This window comes from Strongylocentrotus purpuratus, unplaced genomic scaffold (assembly GCF_000002235.5).
Source record: "Strongylocentrotus purpuratus isolate Spur 01 unplaced genomic scaffold, Spur_5.0 spur5_scaffold_8, whole genome shotgun sequence".
NCBI lineage: Eukaryota > Metazoa > Echinodermata > Echinoidea > Camarodonta > Strongylocentrotidae > Strongylocentrotus > Strongylocentrotus purpuratus.
This window is the reverse complement of record NW_022145614.1, coordinates 12,715,579-12,743,072: the sequence shown is the minus strand read 5'-3', so window position 1 is coordinate 12,743,072 and position 27,494 is coordinate 12,715,579. Positions and strand designations below refer to the sequence as shown.

The 27,494-nt window shown below is 38.3% G+C and overlaps 3 protein-coding genes across 3 annotated transcripts; 2 read left to right on the top strand and 1 right to left on the bottom strand.

Annotated features, from left to right (window-relative positions):
* Nucleotides 1-448: 448 nt before the first annotated feature.
* On the bottom strand, nucleotides 449-3,147 carry LOC575955 (protein shisa-4). Its single transcript, XM_030975466.1, has 2 exons — nucleotides 2,947-3,147; nucleotides 449-2,534 (listed from the first exon to the last, which is right to left on the bottom strand). The coding sequence occupies exons 1-2, from the start codon at nucleotides 3,017-3,019 to the stop codon at nucleotides 2,158-2,160; spliced, it is 450 nt and encodes a 149-aa protein (XP_030831326.1). The 5' UTR covers nucleotides 3,020-3,147; the 3' UTR covers nucleotides 449-2,157.
* Nucleotides 3,148-9,684: 6,537 nt separating this feature from the next.
* On the top strand, nucleotides 9,685-16,415 carry LOC105439896. Its single transcript, XM_030975632.1, has 3 exons — nucleotides 9,685-9,796; nucleotides 9,962-10,304; nucleotides 15,511-16,415. Exons 1-3 carry the CDS (start codon nucleotides 9,685-9,687, stop codon nucleotides 15,908-15,910), a joined length of 855 nt encoding a protein of 284 aa, XP_030831492.1. The 3' UTR covers nucleotides 15,911-16,415.
* Nucleotides 16,416-17,775: 1,360 nt separating this feature from the next.
* Nucleotides 17,776-27,333, top strand: LOC764565 (dehydrogenase/reductase SDR family member 4). The gene is made up of 9 exons (XM_030975813.1): nucleotides 17,776-17,989; nucleotides 19,394-19,571; nucleotides 20,240-20,317; nucleotides 20,937-20,960; nucleotides 21,394-21,464; nucleotides 22,534-22,585; nucleotides 23,104-23,238; nucleotides 23,939-23,994; nucleotides 25,185-27,333. The coding sequence occupies exons 1-9, from the start codon at nucleotides 17,814-17,816 to the stop codon at nucleotides 25,297-25,299; spliced, it is 885 nt and encodes a 294-aa protein (XP_030831673.1). The 5' UTR covers nucleotides 17,776-17,813; the 3' UTR covers nucleotides 25,300-27,333.
* The last annotated feature ends 161 nt before the right edge of the window (nucleotides 27,334-27,494 follow it).

Genomic DNA, 27,494 nt, shown 5'->3' with positions numbered 1-27,494 from the left:
ACACATTGCTAATTTAGAATATAATAAAACATAGAATACTTGATTGGGTTAGTAGTACTAGGACAGATGCATCAGAATTGTTTTGGTCCCGTTTAGAAAACTGTCGATGTCATTTTTTGGAAGACCACAGTCTCAACTTCAAATAGAAAATCCTAACTACATGTATTTTACAGTCTCTAAAAAAATGGTCTTCAAACATTTACATTTACAGTGAAATTTATAACTTCACCTACCGGTAGTCATGCTGACCATTTTGCATCAACATTGGATATTACATTTACATCATTTTTTGTTCCAAGCATCGTGGGACTTTGTTAAATATCATAACAATTTTTTAGATCTCATTGAATTGTTTCAGAATGTTAAGAATTACAGTAAAAAAAAAATTTAACAAGAAGTCAAAAGTTGACAGATTATCATTTTCTTCATGTTGATTATTTCTGTAATCTGTCATCTCAGTAAAAAAGGTGGTATGAAAATATACTTGAAATGCTGTAAGGGCAAGATACTATTTTCCAATGTCTTTTATATTATTAAAGACTAAAACTTGGAAGTTGGTGTAGCTTGTAAAAAAAAAACCTTCAGCATTTTCAGCCTCTCTATCTTTTCTAAAATGCTTCTGGCTGAATACAATCAGCATACAAAAGCACTAAAACTCTTGAACAATTTGACATTACCTAGCGTAAAGAAAATACAATTGAATGATATATTCATATAAAAACATACATACACAAATAAATATGAATCAACATGAACAATTTCTTGAGATATAGCCTTGAAAGTGTCACAAGTGTACATGCCTGTTTAACAGCAACTTTAACACCATTATTTTGATTTTAAAATTGCATACATTACTATCACAAAAGAAGGCTATCTGAAATAAACCCAATCAAAGTAATAGGCACATGTATGGAGTCAAGAAATAGTCATCACAATTCTTTTATTTTGGGCACTACATCTGTTTGTTTTTCCATTCACATGCATATTCTCCCAAGTTATATTTTGAAAAAAATAAATATCATTACGACAAAATATCTCCAAATGTATACATATCACATGGTTATGCAATAAAAAAGGAATGTGATTGTTTCCCCATTTGGAAGTATGTTTCTGAGACTGCATATTTGTATGTATTTGTTGTGGCGGTATCAAAGCTACTTCAAAAGCAAACCCGTTTGTTATGACTCCATGTGTTTGAATCCTCTTGCTCAAAGATATTGCATTGTCAAATAGTGCATAAATCTTGCATCTCTAATATTTGATCTTTGTTATTAACAGTCAACTCAGTATACACTGTAGAATACCATACTAAATTTCACATGACCTCAAAGGGCATTCATAGATTGGTGCCTCAAGATCATTCACTACCATTTTCAGTTGATATTTCTTCATCACGGCATAACATTTAGTCATCTATCGTATCATAATTGCCCACTTTACCATGTGTAAAAGAAAATCTTGACTTCTGATGAAAAACAAAGCCTTGCAAAATCAAACAAAACTCAATAGCTGATCATATATCAACATAAACGGTGAAAAATAAAAATGGTCTATGTGAGAATGTATTAAATTAGTGAAATTAATGATAATAATAATCGTGGCCTCTTATAGAGCGCAAATGTTTGTCCGTCACACCATGGCGCTTGAGCATTATTACCCAGGTCAAAGCTTGCAGTAAAATCTGTAGCACTCTGGTATATCAGGTACCCATTTACACTGTGGTTGAGAGTGGCAAATATGTCTTGCCATGTTAGTGCTTGGATTTTGATGTTCACACATTTCAATGGGTGACGCAAAGGCTATTGAGATTGCATTTAAGTTAATTTTATGAAAGTACATACATTGTGTAGTTGCCATCATATCATTTCTACCTAGGCCAAATTTATCAGCCAAAATTCACAGCCTTGTAGTCGGAATGCATTTGCTCCCCCAGCCCCATAATTAAGTACATGCAGCAAGAAAGTTTTATCAAGTCTTGGACTCTTGGTGGTTTATAATATCTGCCATACATTACAATCTCAAGCTCAGCACACAATTGATTCCACTTAATAAAATGCCCTGAAAATGATTTTCAAATCATCCCCATTTCTAAGCCAGCGATCTTGTATGTAGGACATTGACTGTCAGACGATGTTATGTTCGGTAAAATCTATAACCCTACTCTTTCTTGATCGGTATCACCACTTCGTCTATTTCCACTGGCACCTTCATCTCGTAAGACCCTGGTGGTTTTTCTCCAGGAGGGGGGTCTGGGTTTGAAGGAGGGGCACTTGGGATTCCAGGGGCAGCGATTCCAGGGGCAGCTGGAGGTGGCATGGGGGCGCCTGGTGCGTTGGGGGGCGGTGCCGAGGACCCGTAGCTCTTGCCATGAATGCCAGCCCCTGTCTTGGCCTTGCCGACGAAGGACTTGAAGATGGGGATCTTGTTGCGGTAGTGGCAGACGCAGATGAGAGCCGTACAGCAGGTCAGAAGGAAGAGGGCAGGAATGGTGATGAAGATGCTGAGTGCGACGATGGCCGACATCTCTGATGTAGCTGAAAGGAGGAGAAAACAAATCATGTTATTCATCACATTTGAGTCGACTCCAGAAGACAGAAAATTCACAAACCTTGTCGCTTGGCAATCATCATCCCCAGACCTATTTATTAATGAAATCCTTTAAATGTGAGCCTATAAAGTCTATAATTAATATATTTGTTCAAGAAAGATTCTGTCAGATCTAGATCTAACGAGATTGAGAGGACAGGACAAAAAAATAATAAATCTAAAAACCAGTCGATCTATAGAATATAGTATAAACTCTAACTTCATGTCAATACCAGACACCTCATGAAATTCGATCACCAACATAGACTTTGTCGTATGCATAACGGACCAGAGTCTGAGAAACATACACCAATTCATGCGCATGGGACTGAGCGTACATAATAGGCGCTAAATTCTTACCTTCTGAATATTTTACAAGGGCAAGAAGCACTCCAATCACTGAAAGGAACGACATTTTGCTGAAATTCATCATATCCACGACTTCTCCGAGAATAAAGTTAAATAAAATGACGACTTATCAAATTAAAGGGCGCGGTCGCGGTTTCGCGACAACTCAACTGTACAACCAAAACAAACGCTGGACTTGTCACGTGATTAGATGTACTTTTTGTCACCTGACAGACCGTACAGAATTAGGGAAGTCTCAATTTTAGAGTTGGCGCAAAGCCGCAAAATTGAACATCAAGATTAACTCTCTGTTTCAAATTACTTGTTGTAAAGTAAAATTAAACCCCCTTTTCATAACTTCAGAATGATATACGGGGGATTCTTGCTGCTTGAATAGTTCTCTCCACAATATTTTCCTATTTTCACAGCAATACCCGGATAGCCATATCCAATTCATATCTTATTTTTACATTTTTACTGTATAAATATCCGTGTGCACGCTGTTTAATTTTTTTTTTCGGGTCATGCACTGGAATGGAATTATTTTAGGTGATTTCAATTGTGATTGTATGCCACACCAACTTGATCTGAATGCTGAAAAGTTAATGTTTTATACAAATATGTACGGGCTAAGTCAGCTAATTGATACTGCCACGAGAGTTACAAATACCTCTTCTACTTTAATTGATTTGATATTTGTATCAGACAAGGAACTTTACAATGAATGGGGAATATTTGAAACTAGCATAAGTGATCATTATTTGGTGTATACGGTTCGCGATTTTAGTGCAAAGATCCATAACAAATCTGAGTACGCAGAATTTCGCTCGTTTAAAAATCTTGACGAGGAGAAATTTTACAATGAATTGAGAAGTACTCCTTGGCAGGTCATAAAAGATATAGATAATGTTGATGTTGCGTGGGATATGTGGTTGACTCTATTCAATAATATAATCAACAAGCACATACCAGTATGTAAAAAGCGGATAAGAAAAAAGGCATGTCCATGGATATCTGACGAGATTGTTAAGCTTATGACGGAACGTGATAAAGTTCTCAAAGCTGCTAAAGCTAACAAAAGTGATGATCTTTGGGACACCTACAAATATCTAAAGAATACAGTTATTCATCTCATGAGGAAAAGAAAAAGAGAATATAATGCAGACCAGATCTCGCAAAATCATAACAATAGTAAGCAAATGTGGAGATGTTTGAGAAACCTGGGCCCGTATTCAATAAACTTCTAAGACATTTTTCTTAAGTCTAAGAAAATGTCTAAGAATTTGTCTAGGTTAAGAAAGTTGCCTTAGCCGTATTCTAAACACGTAAAGCAGTTTGTCTTAGCCAAGACGAAAGATAAGACAAATTCTTAGACCCGATGACGTCATGTGGGAAAGTTGATGTGGTCGACTCGAGCGAATTAATTGCAACTCGATTTGCCTATGTAATTTGCGTGTTAAAATAAAAATCGCACCGCACGAAAATTATACACTAACATGTATGGGAGAGCGTAAGGGAGGAACGATGCTCACATAATTATTTCGGGATTGACCAACTGACACTAAAACAGTCTAGTCAAGACCACCTTAGGCTAGATCTAACATCCACTGTAGGCTTTTTATACTTTTCTGTCAAACAACTCCGAGGAGCCCAACCGGGCTTACTTATTATGTCGCAGCCGCAGGTCTGTGAGTATGAAGGGAGCGCCGTCGCTAGCCGGCCGACCAGCGCTAGCTAGCATTGGATTTGGAGCTACCCTTTCATTGTTTTACATCGTCTAGAGTCTACTGTTATGATGGCCTAAAATTAATCAAATGGCTAAATGTAACCTTTATCAGACTCATACTATAACAAATTTTGTCTCACCTAATATTATGCCGATTGCACATTATTCCCTGTTTCCATACTTTAGCGCCAAAGACTAATAAAGTAAGAGACGGTTTCTTTATATACGACAGCCATGTCATGATTTAGTGTTATGCATACTTATGCTACTACTCGTTTAGTTGTGTACAACAAACATACTACTAAGTACAAAGAGCCTATGGCGCTCCTACGCGCTGCGCCGTCGACGCTGTATATTACGCGAAGCTTACGTTGTTATATAGGTCAACTGATAACCTGCGCTCGCGCTGCGCGCGCTGCATGCATTGTTTTTATTCCATTTGATCGAAACCCGAAGCGGTTGCTTGCAGCATCACTGAGCTGCCGGTGCCAAAGCCCCATTTAAGCATCCTCGTAGTATGCTTAAATATAGGGTAGATTTCTTACTTATCTTAGATATCTCGATTGTATTAGAATACGACATGCTACTTAAGTCCTTTTTCTTAGATAAAATCTAAGAATCCTTCTTAATCTTAAGGCAAATTTCTTAAGTCCCCATTGCTGTTATAGAATACGATTTTTGGCTAAGATTTTTTCTTAGCCAAAATTTAAGAAAAAGTACTTAGATTTCAAGCTTAAGAAGTTTATTGAATACGGGCCCTGGTGCCTAAGTCATTACCTATATCTCCCAATAGCATAAATGTTGATGGTGCTAATGTGTCAGACAATGCAAATATTGCTGAAGCTTATAATGACTTTTTCATTTCTAATGCTACTAAGATTACAAAGGACCTGCGAAGGAATAAGTCTCAACTGAGAGTAGACGAGGACAATAATATTGGTCCAACTCATTCGCAATTTAATTTGAATTTGATTACTGAGGATTTTGTATTGAAACAGATTGATAATCTGAGTATAGATAAAGCAACTGGTGAAGATCACATCAGCTGTAAACTTTTAAAGATGACGAAGAATGTTATCGCAGAGTCTCTTTGTGATATCATTAACAAATCCCTGTCTACAGGAGTTGTTCCACGTGAATGGAAAAAGGCTCGGGTAGTACCAATATTCAAATCTGGAGATATTTCTTCTTTGAATAATTACCGCCCCATTTCAATATTACCTATCGTGAGTAAAATCATAGAAAGGGCCGTCCACCAACAACTCAGTGAATTCTTGGACGTGAATCAATTATTACACCCTAATCAGTCTGGATTTAGACCTAAACATTCAACAGCTACTGCCCTTGCAAAACTTGTAAATCAATGGTCGTTGAATATTGATAACAAAAAAATTTCTGGAGTTGCCTTCATAGATCTTCGTAAGGCTTTTGATACTGTTGACCATGAGCTACTTCTACATAAACTAGCTTGTATAGGTTGTAGTAATAGGACTATAATTATTGGTTCAAATCATATTTAGGGGATCGACAACAAGTGACCCAATTCAAAGGAGCCAAGTCGCATCCATCAACCATCAAATTAGGTGTGCCACAAGGTTCAATTCTTGGTCCCCTTTTATTTTCAATATATGTTAATAGTCTACCTGAATGTACTCCTGAAGGTATCATAGATATGTATGCTGACGATACGACACTTACCGTCAGTGCAAATGATGCAACTGTTGTGGAAGAAAAATTAACTGTTGCGTTAAACAGAGTCATGGCATGGATTAAGGAAAATCGTCTTGTTCTTAACACTGAAAAAACTTGTGTCATGTTAATAGGCTCTCCTGCTAATCTCAAGAAAATTGAATCTTTTACCATTTCATTAAACGGCAATATTTTGATCAAAAGAGTTCAATTCACCAAATGCTTAGGACTTTTGATAGATGAAGAATTGAAATGGTCTAAACAAATCGAAAACGTAAGTAAACTTACCCAGAAAAACATTAGCATGATAAAGAGAGCAAAAAGTTTTTTGCCTCAAAAATCCTTAAAGTTACTTTATAACAGTCTAGTGTTGCCACGATTAGATTACTGCTCTGTTGTATGGTCGAACCGATTTCATTCTCATACAACTAAGCTGCAAAAAATTCAAAAGAGGGCCGCAAGAATAATATTGAACAAGACATATGACACACCGTCGGCTGATTTGTTCACAAGTCTTAAATGGATGACACTAGACAAGCGGTTTGAGTTAAGTCGCGTTATGATGATATATAAATGCGTTCATAACTTAGCACCTTCTTACCTTCAGGTAGGCTTAATCAATCCTAATGATGTACATGAGCATCATACAAGGCAAATAGACAGTGGATGTTTACGTGTGCCTAGATTTCACACTGATTGTTATAAGTGTAGCCCAATTGTTTCTTCCATATTTGAATGGAATAAGCTAGATAATTCATTGAGAACGGCTTCCTCTGTCAATTCATTTAAGAGATTGTTTAAACAAAGTTGTAATTTGTGAATGGCTCAGCCGTACATACACTACGTGCATGTTCTGTAATATTTACATGACTTATTCACATAATTGCGACTTAATTAATATTTTCCTATTGACATTACTGTTTACTAGGTTAATGATTATATTTATTTTGCAAACGAGTATTATTTTTGTAACTGTTCTGTATAAATGTTATAAACGATGTAAATATGTTCATTCAGGGCCCCATGGAAGACCACTACTTGTTGGTGAATGGGCTACCCTGTCAAAATATTAGAAATAAATAAATAAATAAATAAATAAAATGGAAACCTGACAGACTGGCAATAATCCCTAATGCAAAGCGCATATTAGGCTTTTTCAAGTTTAACTGCTGATTTGCTTATTATCTGGCACTAAATGATAAATGTCACAAATACACATTATTTGCAGGACAGAAAGTTTTCTTTAGTTTTTTTTAATCCAGCGGCGGATTCAAAAGGGGAGGGGGCGGTCATTAAAAAAACTAGCAGAGAAAGAAAAACAAAAATCTGTACGAAACAAAATAAAAGGTGGGGGGGGGGGTTTAAACAGACTGAATTGTTTAAATTAAACAGCCAAAACAACAATACAACATAATCAGAAAGGGTGCCAACCGTGTTTTTTTACACAAAAACCATAAATAATGATTTGTCTATCGAGGAGGGGAGGGGGTGGTCCAGATTCCTAGCTCTGTCTGTAAATTGTGCTGATGTTTCATTACAAGCCTTTCCCTATTTTTAAATACTGATCTTTGGATTTAGATCATGTTCTGCATGCGTTTTTAAATGTACATAATTATATGAGATGGGGCTATGTCAAGTTGGGCTATGTACATTCATTTCCCCCACCAAATGCCCTTTTCACCATGCCCATTGCCAAATTGCAAATCAGTCACTAGAAAGAAAAAAAAACAAGAAAATCTCTACATTTTTCGAAAAATCCAAAATGAATTATATTTAAAAACGGGGGGGGGGGGGGGGCACATTCCAAAAATAATTCTGACAATGAAAGCAAGCAAAAACATAGTGTATCTTGGTCCCAAATCTGAAGGGGGCACAGTGAAACAATAAGTGGACGCCTTTTTCTTTTTTGCACTTCAGTTACTAAGCCCTATGTCACGTTGGATTTTTTTGAAATGTGGAAAGGGGCGGTTGTACCTCAACCAAAGGGCGTATCGAGGGGGTGTTTTAGAAGTATATCTTTATCTACGTGTTATCCATGGTCTCTCCCCCCCCCCCCCCCCTCCTGGCAAAAGAAGAAAAGTTTTTTTTTTTTTTGCTCAAGGGGGGGGGGGGTGTTGAGGGGGGAAAAGAGTGTTCGCGCCCCCCCCCCACCCCCCCCCCCGCTTATTCACCGGCACTGTCTTAAACACCACGAATAGGAAGGAGAAAAATAGTGCTCTTTACCCCCCCCCCCCCGCATGGATCCGTCACTGTCTTAAACACCACCCTTTAAACAATCCTGGCTACGCCCTTGCCTCCACCACCCCGTCCACTCAAATCCCAGTCAAGGCAGTTTGATCAACATAACGACTGAACCGTTGTTATCGGTCATTTCAGCAACAGCTCCAGAAAATCTCTATTGTTCCCAATGACTATTGTCCATTAAGCAAGGGCACAAGGATTGATAAACCTGAATATTAATTATGTTTGACTTTATTAGATCAGCAATAATGACCGGTCATGGCAATGTATAGAAAGGAAGATTAGAAAGAAAGAAAAAAGGCTCGATTTAAAGATAAAGTTGAGAACTGGTCAAGCGATTGCATTGTGAAAGAAACTGCCTGAGGCGCATGGGAGATGTTGATTATGCATTTAGTACATACATGATGTAAAACATATTTAACTGTGGGGTTTGGGAATGGAAGAAATTATTGACTAAATCTTGCAGCACAGTGTCATATAAATCACACAAAAGTGGGATGTGACATGAAAGTTTGGTTTAAACTTTACTGTTATATGGACATTAATTTTGGAAAAAACAATCTCTTTCCTAACTGTTCAAACTGACATTAAGAATAAGAAATATAACAGATCATTTTCTTACCTTTGCTTTGGCAGAAATCAAACTTCTATTTGCCAAATTTAAACTAAATAACTTACTATGACATAGTAGATTATAAATTAATATAAGAGAGAGAGAGAGAGAGAGAGAGAGAGAGAGAGAGAGAGAGAGAGATATATTATGAGGTAGCGGGAAGGGGTGGTTTTGTAAAATCCAGGCACGCTGAATGGGCATCCAAAGCGCTTTGTGTTTTCCAATTTACAAAAATAAGCCATGCCCATAATTCTAAGGGTTATACTTCAGGAGGAAGGTATAAAGAACTAGCAATATGAAATTTGCTCTCATTATTTTATACGACTTTACGAGCTAACGACACGTCATCTAGAAGCTACACTAACAAATTCCTATTATTTCGATTATTAACAAGAGTGACACAAAAATCTGAATTTTGTTTTTAGTAGACAGTTTTGCTTTCAACTAATTATTTTTTTTAGTCCTCAAATTTGGAATTAAGATGGGCTGTGTAATGTACCTGGCTGGCTTATGTCAGATGAAATGTGTTTCCATTCTTCATGCATTCATTTTGTTTCTGTTCTTTGATAACGCAGAGGCTTCCAATAGAACTGGTAAGTTTTTATTTATTTTTATTTTACTTTTTTACTGAGTCAACTTGAATTTGAATTTTGAATTTGAAAAAAAATAGTGTCCTAATGTGACTTTGGAGAGGTCTGTCGGGGGTCAAATTCCCGATTACCAACATTATATATTTGAAACCCCTTTTCTCTATGCAGACTCTGAAAGTGTTCAAAGTCATCCTGAAGACGACCTCACGTCCAATCATATCGCCGTCATCCTCTACGTCACCATCACCGTCGTCGTGATCGAGAGCTTCATCATCTTCCTCCTCGGCGTCTATGTCATAATGAACAAACAAAAGTTTCAGCCCCCTCCTACCCCATCCGTGCCATCCATATCGTCATCGATTGCGTCTCCATCGTTATGTTCGTGCGCTGACATATCCAGGAGGTGCCCCAAGTGTGATTATGACGTCATGTTGGTGCCGATGACGCCAAGTATCTCCGTTTCGGATGGAACAGAGAAAGTCATGCCCGGTGATCAAGGGCCGATGTTTAAGTGAGTAAAGATTGAACGTCAAATATATTATATTAATAATTATTAGTAATGTGCCATCATGTTTTCTATTTTAGGCCTGTGTTTGCAAAAAAAATGATCACAATTCTTGATTTACTAACTACATCAAATGAATAAATGCATAAATGTCATACATGTAACAGAAGTCTCCACTGGCGTACCTATGGGGGGGGGCAGGGGGGCAGAGTGCCCCCCTGACGGGCCCCAGGGGAAAAAAAGAAAAAGGGGAAAGAAAAGAAAAGAAAGGAAAGGAAAGAAAAAGAAAAAAGGAAAAGGGAAGAAAAACAGGAAAGAAAGAGAAAAAAGGAAAAAAAGGAAAAGGAAAGAAAAAAGGAAGAAGAAGAGAAAAGGAAGAAAAAGGGAAAAGAAAAGGAAAGGAAAAATATGGGGAAATTAAAAAAAAGACCATGGCCGTACGTACCAGGGGGGGGGGGGGCAGTTGACCCCAGATATTTTGAAAACGTACAGTTTTTTTCCTGAAAATGTAGTGTAGGCCTATACCAAATCCTTCAATTCTACTTTTGAAAATGCAAAAGTACCCTCATGACTAGTTTTAACGCATCTTTCCCCCTCCCCCACCAGAAAAATATTCCGCATACGGCCCTGAAAAATTAAGACAAATGAAAATAGGAAAATATAAGTGATATAACAAATTCGAAACTCTTCGCTGGCGCGAACTGCTTGCTAGCCTATTTTGTATTAAATTTTTTCACTTGCTCGTCCCCCTGAAAAAAGAAAAGGATTAGCATTGCCTAGAATACAATTGTGCCTGCCCCGATGGGCCCCGACCTGCAACCATGGCAACAATAACACACAATGTATGTACCAAATGTTACTAAAAGAGACTATATCATTTTCCCGCTCGCTACACTCGCTCGCGAATAAAATGAATAGACATTGCTTTGGAAACAATAATTGTGCCCACCCTTGACCTGCAACAATATAATAAAAAATGGAAGAGTTTTTTCGCCCTCTCGCCAAAAAGGAATTGAATCGCGTTGAACGCGATTGCGTCCATCCTGACCTGCACCAATTAAAACAAGTTTATTTATTAATTTCTATTAAAAGAGAATTTTTTTTTGCTTGCTCGCTATGCTCGCTCGCCAAAATGGAATTGACACCGCTAACTTGCCCGCCCCAACCTGCAACAACCAGTTAATAATTATGTACCAAACGTTATTCAAAGAAGTTTTGGTGTGCTCGTGCTCGCCAAAACGGAATTAACATCACCTTAGACATGATTGTGTAAGCCCTGCCCTGCAACAAAAAAATCTGAAATTTATGAACCAACTATCATTACAAAAAATTTGCTCGCTCGCTACGCTCGCTCGCCAAAATAGAAATAACACCGCTTTTAATAATCACGTCCCTGACATGGAACAATGAACCCAAGTTTTATGTACCATATTTTCCCTATAAAAGAGAAGTGATTTTTTTCGCTCGCTCGCTACGCTCGCTAGCTCGTGGAATTATGTGCCCACCACTAACCTGCTACAATATCATTAAAAAGAGAAATGTAGGGGGTTGCCTGCCCGCCAAAATGGGATTGACATTGCCTTAAACACGATTGTGCCCGCCCCCGACCTGCAACAATGAAACAAATTTTATATAGCAATTCATTGAGAGAAAGATGTATTTTCGCTCGCTAGCTAAAATGGGTATAAAATTAGCCTAAACACAATATTGTTCCCGCGCCCTGCATGGGACAATTGAACCAAGTTTACTCACTTAATTTCTAGGACTTATTTTAAATCCAAGGGGACTTGGATTTAGAATAAATTCTTTGGACTTTAAAATAAGTCCTAGAAATTAAGAGAGTTAAGTGGCAATTATTAAAAAAGAAGTGATTTTTTTCTTGCTCGCTACGCTCGTTTGCAAAAAAATAAAATTAACGTCGCTAACAAGTGAATGTTCCCACCCCCAACTTGCAACAATACCAGTTTATATACCAAACGTTACTTAAAGATTTTTTCTTGCTCGCTCGCTCGCCAGAAGTGAAAATTAGCATCGCCTTTTTTGTTTGTTTCGGTCGCTTGCCCCCCCCCCCCCCTGACGGAGTACCCCAGGTACGCCACTGGAAGTCTCTCTTGGAGTCTAACCATAATGCTTTACCAGGCGCGCCGGAAGCAGTTTGGGATTGGGGGGGCAAACATTCCAGGGGGCTCACATTCCAGGGGCAGTGACGTAATGAGAAAAATAAAGTTCGGAAGGGGGGGGGGGCAGACGAAAAATCTGCATCACCACCAGTCTTACACGTTACATGCAGGTCCCGCGGAACGTTTTTCAAAGTGGAGTATTATCGATCAGGTAGAGGGTAAATTGGCGTGGGGTCCAGAGCATGAGCCTCGGCAGGGGATCAACGGGCTGAGCCCCCGGAAGCTTAGGCTTTTTAGCTATTTAATTACGGTTAGATGATCATCCAGGGGCCCTCTGTAAGGCAATTGACGTGTTCCAAGGGGGGGGGGAGAGCCCCCGGAAGCTCAGGGGTTTTAGGTATTTAATTACGGTCAGATGAGCATCCAGGGGCCGTCTTAGTGCCCTTGGTGTGGTCCAGGGGGCAGAGCCCCCGGAAGCTCAGGGGTTTTAGGTATTTAATTACGGTCATATGAGCATCCAGGGGCCGTCTTAGTGCCCTTGGTGTGGTCCAGGGGGCAGAGCCCCCGGAAGCTCAGGGGTTTTAGGTATTTAATAACGGTCATATGAGCATCCAGGGGCCCGCCTTAGGGCCCTTGGTGGGGTCCAGGGGGCAGAGCCCCCGGAAGCGCAGGGGTTTTAGGCATTTAATTACGGTCAGATGAGCATCAAGGGACCCGCCTTAGGGCCCTTGGTGGGGTCCAGGGGGCACAGCCCCCGGAAGCGCAGGGGTTTTAGGTATTTAAATACGGTCAGATGAGCATCCAGGGGCCCGCCTTAGAGCCCTTGTTGGGGTCCAGGGGGCAGAGCCCCCGGAAGCGCAGGGGTTTTAGGCATTTAATTACGGTCAGATGAGCATCCAGGGACCCGCCTTAGGGCCCTTGGTGGGGTCCAGGGGGCAGAGCCCCCGGAAGCGCAGGGGTTTTAGGTATTTAAATACGGTCAGATGAGCATTCAGGGGCCCGCCTTAGAGCCCTTGTTGGGGTCCAGGGGCAGAGCCCCTGGAATCTTGGGGGTTTTAGGTATTTATTTACGGTCAGATGAGCATCCAGGGGCCCGCCTTAGGGCCCTTGGTGGGGTCCTGGGGGCAGAGCCCCCGGGAGCGCAGTGGTTTTAGGTATTTAATTACGGTCAGTCGAGCATCCAGGGGCCCGCCTTAGGGCCCTTGGTGGGGTTCGGGGGCGGAGCCCCTGTAAGCTCTGGGGTTTTAAGCATTTAATTGCGGTCAGATGAGCATATTTTATACCTTATTTGTGACATTGGCAGGTCACTTATTTTTTTCTTCGTCTTTCTTTCTTTTTCTCTTTAACATACTTTTTCAAAAAGGAGGGGGGGGAGGGGGGCTCGAGCCCAGCCACTTTGCAGACCAAGACCTAAAGGCTTCTAAATAAGCGTATTTCGCCTGACTGTAATTTGGGAATTTCTTTTTTTCCAACAAACGCATAAAAAGGTATGAATTACAAAAAAAATGGAGAAAAATTCCCGGAAAATCATGTCACAACATCAACATTTGCAAATCACTTGTTTCGAATAAAAAATACATCACCCCCCCCCCCCCCCCATCAGTACGCCAGCGTTCAGGGGCTCATGTCTTCTCATCTTTTATAACAAAAAAACGGACACGCTTTCCCATTCTCGCACAATATGTCCACGATATGCGCGTATCGCTATTATATAGAGACCTCCATTGATAAATCCCGTATAGGTGGCATGCGCAATGTTTATGAAATTTAATTCCTGTTAACTTTCCTTTTTCTTTGAATGGAATTGTATATGTGATTTAATTCAGGTTTTTATTATTGTTACGTTCTTTTTGATTAAAAATACAAACCATGTTTACTCCTTTACTGTTTTTTTGTTTTTTTTAAGGGGGGGGGGGGCGTTTAGGGGGGGCAAAAATGCGTTTTGCCCCCCCACTTTTTTGACTGGGGGGGCAACTGCCCCCCCCTGCCCCCCCACTTCCGGCGCCTATGTGCTTTACGGCATCCTCGCGGACCCAATTTTTACAAAGAGAGATTGGCTTTGACAAATTGACTAAAGTACGCCAATATAATACGTCTTTGCAAAGTGCTGCCGCTGGTATTTGACCCTAGTTCTAGGATTTTTTTCAAAGGAAGACACAAGGGGTCATTGTATTTTTGTAAAGGGGTGGGGGCATCAGGAAAAAAAAATCTGTATGTGGGATGGGATGTTTCATATACGCTTATATATACATGTAATTTCTGTGTGGAAGCGTAGCGAACATTTTATAGAAGAAAAGTTGCAATTTGAAGTATTGAAACTTGACATCGTAATGAAACCACAGCTCATACTTTGTTATGAAAGCATTAAATTGCCATGATTATATATTTTGTACAATCTTTCATTATTTTTCGAGGGGGAACCGGGGGGGGGGGGGGCTCCAATTTTCTTTTGGGGGAAGGGGGTGAAAGTGCCCCCTGGCTACGCCAACGCATTCATTCTCTAATCGACCCTCTATTTTCCACATATCCTAATTTCCATACTTAAAGATGAAGTTGAGTTCTGGTCATGCGATTGCATTGTGAAAGAAACGGTGTGGAACCGACCAGAAAAGGTTGATCATCTAGCATATAAGAATTTGTGTGTATTGCAAGGTTCTGGAATCATCAAAATGATAAGAAATTTGGCCAAGTCTTGGTAAAATTACAAACACTTGCACAGAAAGATGTATATGGGACTACACGAACACGTGGCGTAAAAAGCTGGCCCCCCGATTTGTACGCTGTTACATGCATATTTAGAATATGAAGGCATTTGGAGAGCCATGCTTTTCAGGGAACATGTCTTAACTGATGTTCTTCCATACTTGCATAATAAGAATGAGTAATATTCACAAATTATTTTTCACCTCTTCCCAGAACTCAACCTTCTCTTTAATCCATGAAGAACGATTCGTGAAAAGCAATTTTTAAAACTCAATAAGAAGACAGGCTTATAAGAGAAAAAAATACAAAGAATAATGCTGTCATATTTTTTTTCTTCAATCTTCATTGTAAAACCTTTTCATTTTTGTGCTTCTCAAACGCAATCTCAGGCATGGTCTTAAGCATCCACTTGATGATGGAATCTACTCATACCAGCTCAAACATGGACATTTCGGTAAAGGAAAGGTGCATCGTCGTCGTCGTCGTCATCGACATCAGTCACATCATCATCATTCAGAAGGGATTCGTCTGCAAACCGCAGCAACCATGAGCAAGAGGAGTGACCAGTTAGCTCCTCTCAATGATTTGAACATCAACCTGCGGATTAATACCACACCCAATCATCACCGTCACGTGATATCTGATGAAGCGACTTTGGCGCCAAAGGACACATTCCCTGCAGACGGTAACCAACCTGGAGCCGGAAGTGGATTCGTTCCCTTTTCGATGGGCTTTCCGAAAGAGAACAATGCACATTTCGAGAATAAATATGCCTATAATTTGGTATAACTTATATAAAGTTTTATAAAGCATATACAAACGCGTCTTTGAAAATAAGTTGTTGTTCGTGTCTGAAGAAGGGGGAGGGGTGGCATTTCTCCCCTCTCTTGGATTGGCCTACGTTATTGAACAGTGATAATTACTTTAACCATGGACCTACATTACTTATGAAACCATCAGGTCAAGTATGAATTTAGCATTGTTCAACCCTGGTTCAAGGGGCCTGCGGTTTCTCTCTCTCTCTCTCTCTCTCTCTCTCTCTCTCTCTCTCTCTCTCCCTCTCTCCTTTTCTTCTTCTCAATATGGAGTGGTATTTGTGTATAAATTATTGTATCCAGGTCAATACATTTTTTGGGATAATAATAGCAGGAGCTGGAATCTTTCATTTCGGTGGCATTGCGCTAACCACTACGCTATACAATTTATATTCAATAAATTATGAGTTGTATTCAATCAAGCATTTCAGTCTTCATGGTTTGAGGAGGTCTATGATACATTTAATTGTCGGTTTTAATTATTTTTGTGAAGCAAACAAATTGTACTTTTTACCATGTAGGCCTAGTTCTTGGAAAAATATTTCAAACGTAGCTTTTGATTATTTCTGTCCCCATCTCTCTCTTTATATTTCCCCCTCTCTATCCCCCTTCTTCTCTCTCTCTAACTCTCTCTCCCTCTCTTTCTCCCTCTCTCTTACCCCCTCTCTCGCTCTCTCTGACCTCTCGATCTGCCATAAATAATTCAATACAACAATCACAACCCTTTAATGGGAAATTTGAATTACCATTATTTATAATTGCCATGGATCAAGTACATTCATAGTTGGAAAGTATTGTAGCGTGAGGAAATTGATTTTCATACAAGAGAATAATACAAAGGTCAGAAATTATGAAAAGGCTGAGAGGAAAAAGGTGGAATAGAGAAAGAGAGAGAGAGAGAGAGAGAGAGAGAGAGAGAGAGAGAGAGAAGAGAGAGAGAGAGGGGGGTGTGTGTGTGTGTTTAGGGAGGGATGGAAGAGAGGCTAGTAGAGCTGAGCATGGAGCTGAGAGAGATACTGGAGGGATGTGCAGAGACATGGTGGGGGGCAATATCGTTTATAACTATAGGCCTACTCAATATCATCAAGGGTTTTCGTTTTCCGACAAAACAAGCATTTCAAGATGTGTACGTGTTTTCTTTTGTTCCTATATACAACACTCCTTTATTCCATATCCCATGGTCGAGATTTATAGGGAATGCACATGCACTTTCATGGAGGGGGTGCATGGGGGGGGGGGGAGATTTGTTTAAATATTTTTAAATATTTTTTCCGGGAATTTGTTATCAATACCAAGGGAGGCGGCACACAATGAAGCTTAGTGACTGAGCAGTCGTGAGGAAAAAGAGGGGGGGGGGGGGGGGGGGGGGGGGGGGGGGGGGGGAGGGGCTTCCCGTCCCCTTCTATAACGACTCCCGCTTTGTAGGCCTAAAACGTCAAGTATTTAAAGTTGTCAATCCCTTTACATGACTTGTCATCGAGGCCAAAATATTCTTTATTTTAAAGCACATTAACGAAATGTTGATTGGTTTCACAGTCAAATTGGATCAAATGGGATAATTCCGGGGTTGCCCCTATAGTATAGCCGAACTGAGTTTTTTTTTGTGGTAATCATGATCATGAGATCTAATAATGAGAAATAATGTTTTCTAATGCATGAGGTATTCCCCACCCTTTTGATTAATCTACACCTGAGGGTTTGTATTGTTGAGGGATGTGGCGGTCTATCTGTCATCCAAAATGCTTTTGTCATGATGGTTCATCTAATCAGCACCATTTCACGGACGTCGGGCCGGGTCTTTTCCCAAGACTAGTTGGAAAGATCGAGGTCCGGTTTTTTTACGAGCAGACTGAACTCACTCGACTTCGATCATTTTGATGAGTTATCTACCCGCTAATTTACACTACAGCTTACATGTGCACAGAATGTTTTCCCTTACAAGATTGCTGTCTGTAGGTAGATCTATCAACCATTTTAGAATGGCAAGTGCAGCTGCGACGGGTTCGAGACGTTTGGAAGGAAAAGTGGCAGTAGTAACGGCTTCTACAGAAGGGCAAGTTAATATTTCTAGTCAATGACTATGTACACAGAAGTTTGTTTACATTCAATGAATATGAATACCAATGCCGACTGCATGGGAGGGCGCGCATAGCAGCGAATATGGGGGTGGGATTCTGTGGACATTGCATTGTACATATATTTTCAACTTTTTGTAGATAATGTGTGGCATACAGTTTGAGAGATTCATTAAATTATTAACACTTATACTCTTTTCACACTGGTTTTGCTTAACCCCGTACTTTGCTAAGCCCCGTACTATCTTTAACCCCGGACTATTTTTGTTGGCTTTTCACACTGCAATTCCTTAGCCCCGTACTAGCCATGGCCATGGAATTCATTAATTCGCTTCACTGCGTAGTCCCGGACTATTTTTCGTTTCTGTTCTCATTCATTTGCTTGGCACCGCAATTGCGGAGTTAGCAGGAGTTAGCACCACAATTGCGAGGTTAGCCCTGCTATTTTGCAGGGTTAGTTAACCCCGTACTATAGGTGGGGTTAGCCCACTTTGGTAAAAACGAGTCTGAACAGAAAGTGGAATAGGCTTAACCCCGTACTATAGGTAGGGCTAAGACCCCCCTTTAACCCCACCTATAGTACGGGGTTAAGCAAATTTTTGCCAGTGTGAAAAGGAAGTGGAAAAAGCTTAACCCCGGACTATAGGTAGGGCTAAAACCCCCCCTTTAACCCCACCTATAGTACGGGGTTAAGCAACATTTTGCCAGTGTGAAAAGAAAGTGGAATAAGCTTAACCCCGGACTATAGGTAGGGCTAAGTCTCCCTTTAACCCCACCTATAGTACGGGGTTAAGCAAAATTTTGCCAGTGTGAAAACAGTATTAGTTGTCTTTTATTCAAGTTAATCTGTATTATACTGACTCAGTAATTTATTATTAGGAAATTCCTAGAGTCTAATGAGCTTTAATCAAATTAAAATTAAAATTTTAGAAATATGATTTGATTTCAAAGTCAAACTGAAAATTTGCTCAACAAATGGAGCTAAATTACATGCAAGGCAAGTAGGTAACAGGGGTAAAAGTACATTAATAAAATATCTACACAATCAATTTGTTCACCTCAATAATTTGTTTTGCTTCAATTTTCAAAAGGAAATTGCTCTCATATCTTGGCTTACACAGTAATACAGTGATACCAAATATTTTTATTTGATTTGATGAAGCGTCTAGATAAAAATGTCTTTGATTTATGTAGTAGATTTAAAAAATGTTAAATCATTGTAATTTTGTATCTGTTACACTTTTTTTACATACACTTTTATTTAAATTAATAACTTTTTTTTCCTGTATGCGGCCGCCTCCACATTGGCACACAATTCATTGTCATTGTTTCTTTGTTTCGTCTCATCTTACTTCACATTCCAAATATCTCTTCCCATGTAGTATCGGCTATGCCATCGCTAAGAGACTAGGTGAAGAGGGTGCACACGTTGTGATCAGCAGTCGTAAGCAAGCCCATGTAGACCATGCACTGAAGACCTTGAAGGAGGCCAACCTCAGCGTCAGTGGGCTTGTGTGCCACGTGGGCAAGCAAGCCGATAGGGCGAAACTCATAGAGACGGTGAGATAATAATGAGGTAGAGGTGTCTTGGTCTAGTGGATACGTCACCGGACTGTGGATCACATGGTTTGTGGTTCAATTCCCACCATGAAACTAAATCAACTAATGCCCTTTTGCAAGACATTAATTCTAAATTTGCACTCTCGACCCAGGTGAATTAAATGGGTATCCAGTAAGAAGAAATTCCTCAAATGCAAGAGCGCCTTATCAGGTTAGCTTGACTAATGCCGGGATAATAATAGCAGTTCTTGGAAACATTAGTAATAACTAAGTGCTATATACCAATTTTTCGGTTATTATTGCTGTTATCATTAGTATTATGATTATTATTGTTATTTGTAAATCTGTCTTTTATCTAAGAGCTGGTTGATTCTTTGTTTATACATCTAAGAAGATTTCTAAGCAGATAGACCTTTTCTGAATACCTCAAATAATTTCCAGTTCCCAAATCTACTTGTGGTAAAACAGAAGACCCAGAAGATAATTTTCAGCCTGAATTGCAAGTATATATATCTATTGATTTGGGGAGAGGGGGCAGTTGTCAAAGAATATAAAGAGTAGAAATATGTCAAATTGGATTGAATAACTGCCATAGGACATAGTAGTGTAGACCAATGTTCTCCTTCATGAATCATTTACAAGTATTTGTTTTTCTTTCCTTATTTCAGGCTGTCAAAGAGAATGGTGGATTAGATATCTTGGTATCTAATGCTGCAGCAAATCCTCACTTCGGTAATATATTAGATGTAAGTTTGTTAATTTTGTTGTTATCTGTGTTTTTGACTTAGTATGTATTACAGATCTCAGTGGTAATGTCTTGGAAGAATATTGGATCCATTTCAAGTGAAACCTGTGTATAAAGACCGTTTAGGGAAACATGAAAAGTGGTCTTTATGTACAGGTTCCTTTATTACCATATTCAAGGGAAATTGAGAATGTGGTCTTTATAGTGATCTTTCTATAACGGTGGTCGCTAAAGCAGGTTTGACTGTATTGCCACTCTGCACTCAGGTGGAATCCAAACAATACCAAACGAAAGGGATAGCATTTGGGGATTTGAACAAACCCTTTGCAGAATTATTTTCAAATAAAAGACTATGGTTCAGTTGTAGCCTGTAGGTCTTGAATAAGTTCAAGAATGTGGGAAGTAATTGTGATATAAAGACAAAAGCGTCTAGAGAAATGCAAACATTGATCTTTATGGAACATTTGTATGACAAGATGTGAGATCTAACGTGAAGAGCTAATTGTGCAATAGGTTTTTTTTTTCCTACTCGTTGTATTTCCATTGCTTTTAGTATATTTCTGCACATAGTAATGAAAATGATGAAATGTTTCTCCTTATTTTTCTTTTCTTTTCCCCAGTGTGATGAACAAGCCTGGGACAAGGTAAGACTATTATTTTTTTCATTTACAATCACTGTATTATCAGGTCAGAATTATTAAGTGGAATATTATACTATTCTGATGTGCTGACTAAGATGAGAAAGTCAAGCGGTTCACAAAATATATGAAAATAATATCAAAAATTGAGGATATGTGATACAATTATTTGATTCCCCATTACTTGGAATCATGTGTATACCTTGGAATTGGATTAGGATGCTTGTGGTGAAAGCCTATGGACACTTTCTGAGATATGCTATAGAGAAATGAGACGGTGAGATGTTACATATATAATGGAAATACAGTACGACTGACCAATATACAACAGGCATTTAAGAATAGCCCTGGAACACTGTTAAGAATATGTCAGACCCAGATTGAAGATTAAGTAGCTTGTGTATTCACTGGTATATTCATCTTGTTTCCTTCCTGCTAGATATTTGATATCAACGTCAAGTCAACATTCCTACTTGTAAAGGAAAGTGTGCCGCACATGGTCTCAAGAGGGTGAGTTCGAAGGTCGCTCGGCTCATGCTTTGGTGATGATTGCTTCCCAGTCAATAATATATCCTAGCATCAACCAAACTACTAACTCAATACCTGACCCAAACTCCTATACCTCAGCCACACCAGACCGACACCAGACGGAAAAAACGATTACATTACTACGAATGGCCAAAAGTTGGTCGGTGTGGAGTCGGTTCTTTGGTGTGACTGAGGAATTATGCGAACCATAAGATGCATATAAAACCATATTGCACCCCTAACCCTTTATTCGTTGCCAGAGCATATATCTTGGAGCACCAACTTTAAAAGAAGAATTACATAAATGCAAGACAAGTATGTTTCAAGATTCAATTTTTGTGAGGTTGTACCTACTGAAATTAAGGTTTTTAAAGTTTGAAAAAGTAACCCCCCCTCCTCACTAACAAACAAAAGACAAAGAATCAAACAAACAACACTTTTGAGAATTTGTAACCAGCATATTTATGCAAATTGATTGAGCAAATAAATATAAAATTCATATTTGTAGGTGAAATATAAGGAGCTGGGATGTATAGCTATACTCAAAGAACAATGCAAATATTGTTTTGTGTTAGCAGGGGTGTTAAATAAAGCTGTACGTAAAGTTATGAATGACTTTACAAATGATTTCAATATGTAGAGCCAAATGGGATGCCCAAAGTTTTTCCTGACATTTTAACAAAGTGTGACGTTATTTCCCATAATCTCAATTAAATTGTAGCCAAAAATACACTTTGCATTAAAGTTAATCTACATCTGCATATTTCAACTTTAGCTTATATGCAATTAAAGGGATTTGAGAATCCCATTTAGCTCTTCATATTCAAGTCAATTGTAAAGTCATTCGTAACTTTGCGCACATCTTTATGAAACACCCCCAGGACTGATTGTAGGTCAGCTATGAATACATGGACTTTGAATGTTGCTCCATATCTTATGATTAAACTCATTGACTCCTACTACCTCCAGTACACAGCTTTGGAAAATATTATCATTGACCCCAGCTTAACTGCCTTTGTGTTTTTGTGACATTTTTTATTTTCTATTTCAGAGGAGGATCTATTGTTGTTGTCTCATCAATAGCAGGATATATGCCCTTTGAGGTAAGTAGAGATGAATGCAAACAACAAATATAATATAATCTTTACCACAATAAATATAAAGCCTATTGTTGGTTATACTCTTAGTATTAATTATTATTATAAAAGGCGTGAAGAGTAGTTGTGTTTTTCTCCTGAAAAGAGGAAAGAACAGTTATGTAAATTCTAAAGGAAAGTATGTATCACCACAGGAAGACAATGTGATTATATTTTGGAGTACCGGTATTAGGTCAAAGGTCATAGAGGCCAATTTCTGAATGTACAGGATTGAGCCTCATTATCGCAACATATCAAGAACCACTTGAAGTGTGAAATTTGGGCAAGTAGGTATCACCACAGAAGGAAACAAAAATTACAATTCAAGCAAACACATATTGGAGATGCAGTCGCTTTTGTCTGGTTGTAATTTATCACGACGCAAATAGTCGACAATGAAATTCCCTCCATAGCTTGACAATATATATTTTTGTCTTTTGTCTTTATCTTGTAACTGGATATAATTACGTTCTCTCCTTTCACAGTTATTGGGACCATACTCCGTCAGTAAGACCGCCCTCTTGGGTCTAACTAAGGCACTCACTCCACAGCTTTCAGATATGAACATAAGAGTTAACTGCGTAGCGCCGGGTCTAGTCAAAACTAAATTTAGCTCTGCCGTAAGTACCTCTGGTTCAATCATGAACAAATTTTATTTGGGAAAGGATAAGCTGTGAAAATAATTCGAATAAGATTGGTTTATGTATAAATGATATATACATGAAAATATTGATATTTAATCATTCTAATTTACAAAAAGGGATTGCGGTTTAAAAGTTCAACCTTCTCCAACTGATATAATTTAGGTTACCTTTTGTGAAATTAGTTATGTTTTCCAACCGATTAAATTTTGTAATTGATGTGTTTACACATCAAATGAAAGAATCGACTATTAAATGAACCATTTCTGCTTAGATGGCTTAGTAATGTGTAGTGACCAAAAAAGACGCGTCCGGAGCATAAAATGCATAATTGTTGAAAATCTAAATTTTATCACAGAGAGGTAAACCAACATCATTAAGATGTCCAGCTCAGATACATAGACTCAAAATGTTACCTTAACTTACATTCACATATGTTATAAAAGAACTTCTAATTAGAAGCAAACATCACTTATTATTATGCCTTTTGCTTCCCAGATGCGTCTTTTCGTGCCCCTTCATTACACTAAGGCCCCTTAGGAAGTACATTATTTAAAATTTTAAAAATATGAATAGTGCATGTACTAGTACAATTGTTGATGTGATGCAATAGAAGAATAATTTATGTATTAGAATATAAGTAATGCTTTGAATCAAATTTGTTTTATTTTTCAAACAGTTACTGTCATCAGAGGAGAGTACCAAGCTGGCCTTGAGTGGTATTCCTATGAAACGGTAGGTTGCCTTTTAATATTAAGAGATTACATCATAATGAATAATACTTAAAGAATTGTATCTGGCTTTTTCAACATCCTGCTCAAACGTGAAATAAAGTGGTATCATTATTGTGGTGACTATATTACTACTTTGTGAAGGAAAACATTGATAGAAATGCATCTTATAGTGAAATTCCATGGATGAATTTTTGTTTAAATGTTCATTATGTTTTAGATTTTCAAGTGAAGATTACAATATTTGTGATTTGTTAGTATCTTTTATTGATCATAATGATAACTGATTAATAATTTTATAATTCTGTGGGCCCCATAAAAGCTTAATATAAAAACTGCCATTATGATATACAAATTTGCATCTCTTTAGCCTTTGTGTAAGTAAATCTTTTTGAATCATGACATTTTGGCTAAGGCATCCTATTCCTTTGAACATGTATATGTAGGGTAAAGGGGATGGAGTAGCCCAATATTTGTTTGCCCTCTTCTCTGAATGTAAAGTCCAAGGTCCAGCTCAGTTGAAATCTTTACAAAGTGATTATTAGTCTATAAAACAGTCCACTGTAGCACTTTTGCATCAAGGTCAAGTAATAACTGTATGGTATCCTGTACTTTGTGTGCTAGAAGTCTTTCAGGTTTTTGAGGTGTGGTGGGGGGGGGGGGGGGGGTCAGTTTGGAGAGTAAACAGTTTTGGTCATAAGAACAGAAGAAGAAAAAAATTAAATGTATTTCCATAATTATGTTACATGTACTTTTTTTGTTTATCTGCCCTAAATATGTTAACATGATATCATGACACTAGGTTTTGTATACACTGTTTCGTAGTTTATCAAGTAATCATACAAAATGATATGAAGTTGCACTTCATGTCTCTCTTCCATCTTCATTTTGAAGCTCAAGATGGTAGATTCAAAGATGCTCACTACTATCCCTGCACAAATATATCTTAATATTAGATTTTAGAGTACATAAAATGATGTGTAATGAGATATGATTATTAATGTCCTTTCTGTCACCCACCCACTCTCTCTCTCCCCCTCTCTCTCTCTCTCTCTCTCCCCCTCTCTCTCTCCCTCTTTCTCCCCTCCCCCCTCTCTCCTTCCACCTCTCTCTCTCTCTTTCCACCTCTCTCTTCCCACCCCCTCTCTCTCTCACTCTCACTTTCTCACTTGCTCAAACTCTCTCATTCTACAGAGCTGGAACTCCCGATGAGATTTCAGGAATAGTCTCTTTCCTGGCCTCTGATGATGCTAGCTACATCACTGGAGAAAACATACTAGTGGCAGGAGGGGCTCCATCAAGACTTTAATCATATTGATATAACCTTATCATATATTGTATAGCATATTGAGAGAGATAGTTGTGACACGCGATCAAAGGTCAATTCATAGAGCTCCAAAGTTCCCTTCACGTAAAATCTCTATGGGAGGGAAGTATTTGGATCTCCATAAATTGACCTTTGATCGCTTATGTGTGTGCGTGTGTCATAACTATCTCCCTCAACACACTATGATACAGTGGAACCATGGTATAACAGGAACCTTCAAATTGCCAATCATGAAGATTACCTAAAACATAGAATTTTGCCCCACATAGTATTTCAAATCTGGAGCTCTTTTTCAAACACATCCTTTAATAGTGAGTACCCTATTTTGTGAATAATTTTCAAAAACCTGTCACTTTTGAAAAAAATTAAGGGCAGAGATTATATCTATAGAATAGCCTGCGATAGCTTTTTAGATAAGAGACAACTCATCCATCACTACAGCACACATTTAATTTAAAGTGTTGCGTTAGGAACATTGTATACAAAATGCACAAATATTAACAATGGAGTGGTAGATTGAGTTATTGAATAACTTTAATTTTTCCATGTACAAGCAGGGTAGACACTCATCATGTAACACCTTCGTAATTAATTTTATTAACCCTAACAATGTAATAATTGTTATATATGTATAAAGATATAAAGCAAGACCTCTTGTTATTGTCAGTAGCCTACATAATATTGTCTTACTAATAACGTCTTACTAATAACCGGAAGAAAAAAAACTAGTGGTTTATCAATTATGGATTCCACTTAAAGCATGTATAATTCTTTCAATGACCCTTTTTTGTTTAATTATCAGAGGGTGCTGACTCCCAAAATATCAAATAGAGTCGACACTTGTCGGGTTCTCAAAAGACAAAACTTTATATTTTATGAGAAAATATTTTAAGTTAGTAAGAAAAGACAAAATTCTGTACTTTATGATAAAAATATAAGTGTTAGGACAAGGCTGGTAATGACCTCAAACAGTCTGAACATTGTAATACATGTATTTTAGACATACGTTTATACTGTAAAAGTTCTTCCCAATTATGCACATATCTATCCTATGAACCAAGAGAAGCGACTCCCACCTGTGTTCTTGTACCCAAGTGTGATTCACAGAATTGTGATGTACAGTGCCCGGGTACAATATGGCTTCGTGCAAATGAAGGCAAACATCTTGTATACCAAAATTGATGCGAGATAGCTGCTAAGCGATACCAAATGCTAATCCAAGGATAAGCTGAATTATAGCTGAAATAAACTTTATAGATTTTGAATTATGTTATCGTGCCTTGATGCTAAATAAATGTATAAAGTATCGGTAGTTCTTGGAACTGATATTGTGATTTTGTATTATTTTGTAAATGAATATATTGGCAAAGCCTTTTTTAGAAGGTATGAATATGATTAAACTTATTGACCATTATTCATTGTCGTTTTCGTTTTATGAGTCATGACTGACCCTTTGTGACCCTATTGATGATGACGTTTCAACCACTTATACATGGTTCACTGCATTTTACCATATTCATATCAAGGGCCAATATCTTTGCATTACTTTTCCCCAAACTATTTTTCTAAAAAAAAAATCCTCTTGTGAATGAACTAAATGCAGTGGAGCCTTGTTATAATGAGGTCTTTAGCACCATGGGAATTGCCTTATTATATCAGGAATGTTGTTATATCAGGGAAATAAAAACTAAAGAATATAAAGAGATGGGAACAGCAAAAACACACTGTTATAACAGATACCTCATTATATCAGAGGTCTTTATAATGAGGTTCCACTTTATCTCTGGCACATAGTGTTAGGCTTTCTTGCACTTGGTCTCTCTGACCATTCAGGTATTAAATAGATGTACCAATACAAATACTTTCATCCTGTACAACTACCTCACATTTATGCTGCCTCATTTCCAACTATGAGAGGAAAAGTTGATTATGTTAGTTGTGTGATTGTGTTTAAATTTGTGATTTATTATGATATAGAAATAAAAACTGAACTTTGTTACAACAAAGAATTCCTCATATTTGTTGCCTTACTTTCTTGCTTCTATGTACCTTCAGTTAAACATATTTGTTCATATGTATTACTAGTGCTGTAACATCACGGATATCTCCAATTCCGTTTAACCGCCTGTCAAAACCGGACGGTTTTCGGTTAAACGATTTATTTTAAAAAAAAAAAA

Coding starts and splice junctions, on each gene's coding strand:
- LOC764565 (XM_030975813.1), top strand. CDS start 17,814: ATGAGTTATCTACCCGCTAATTTACACTACAGCTTACATGTGCACAGA. Junction 20,318..20,936: donor ACTTCGGTAATATATTAGAT/GTAAGTTTGTTA, acceptor TCTTTTCCCCAG/TGTGATGAACAAGCCTGGGA. Junction 21,465..22,533: donor CCGCACATGGTCTCAAGAGG/GTGAGTTCGAAG, acceptor TTTCTATTTCAG/AGGAGGATCTATTGTTGTTG.
- LOC575955 (XM_030975466.1), bottom strand. CDS start 3,019: ATGATGAATTTCAGCAAAATGTCGTTCCTTTCAGTGATTGGAGTGCTT. Junction 2,535..2,946: donor CCTTGTAAAATATTCAGAAG/GTAAGAATTTAG, acceptor TCCTCCTTTCAG/CTACATCAGAGATGTCGGCC.
- LOC105439896 (XM_030975632.1), top strand. CDS start 9,685: ATGGGCTGTGTAATGTACCTGGCTGGCTTATGTCAGATGAAATGTGTT. Junction 9,797..9,961: donor AGAGGCTTCCAATAGAACTG/GTAAGTTTTTAT, acceptor TTCTCTATGCAG/ACTCTGAAAGTGTTCAAAGT. Junction 10,305..15,510: donor GATCAAGGGCCGATGTTTAA/GTGAGTAAAGAT, acceptor ACGCAATCTCAG/GCATGGTCTTAAGCATCCAC.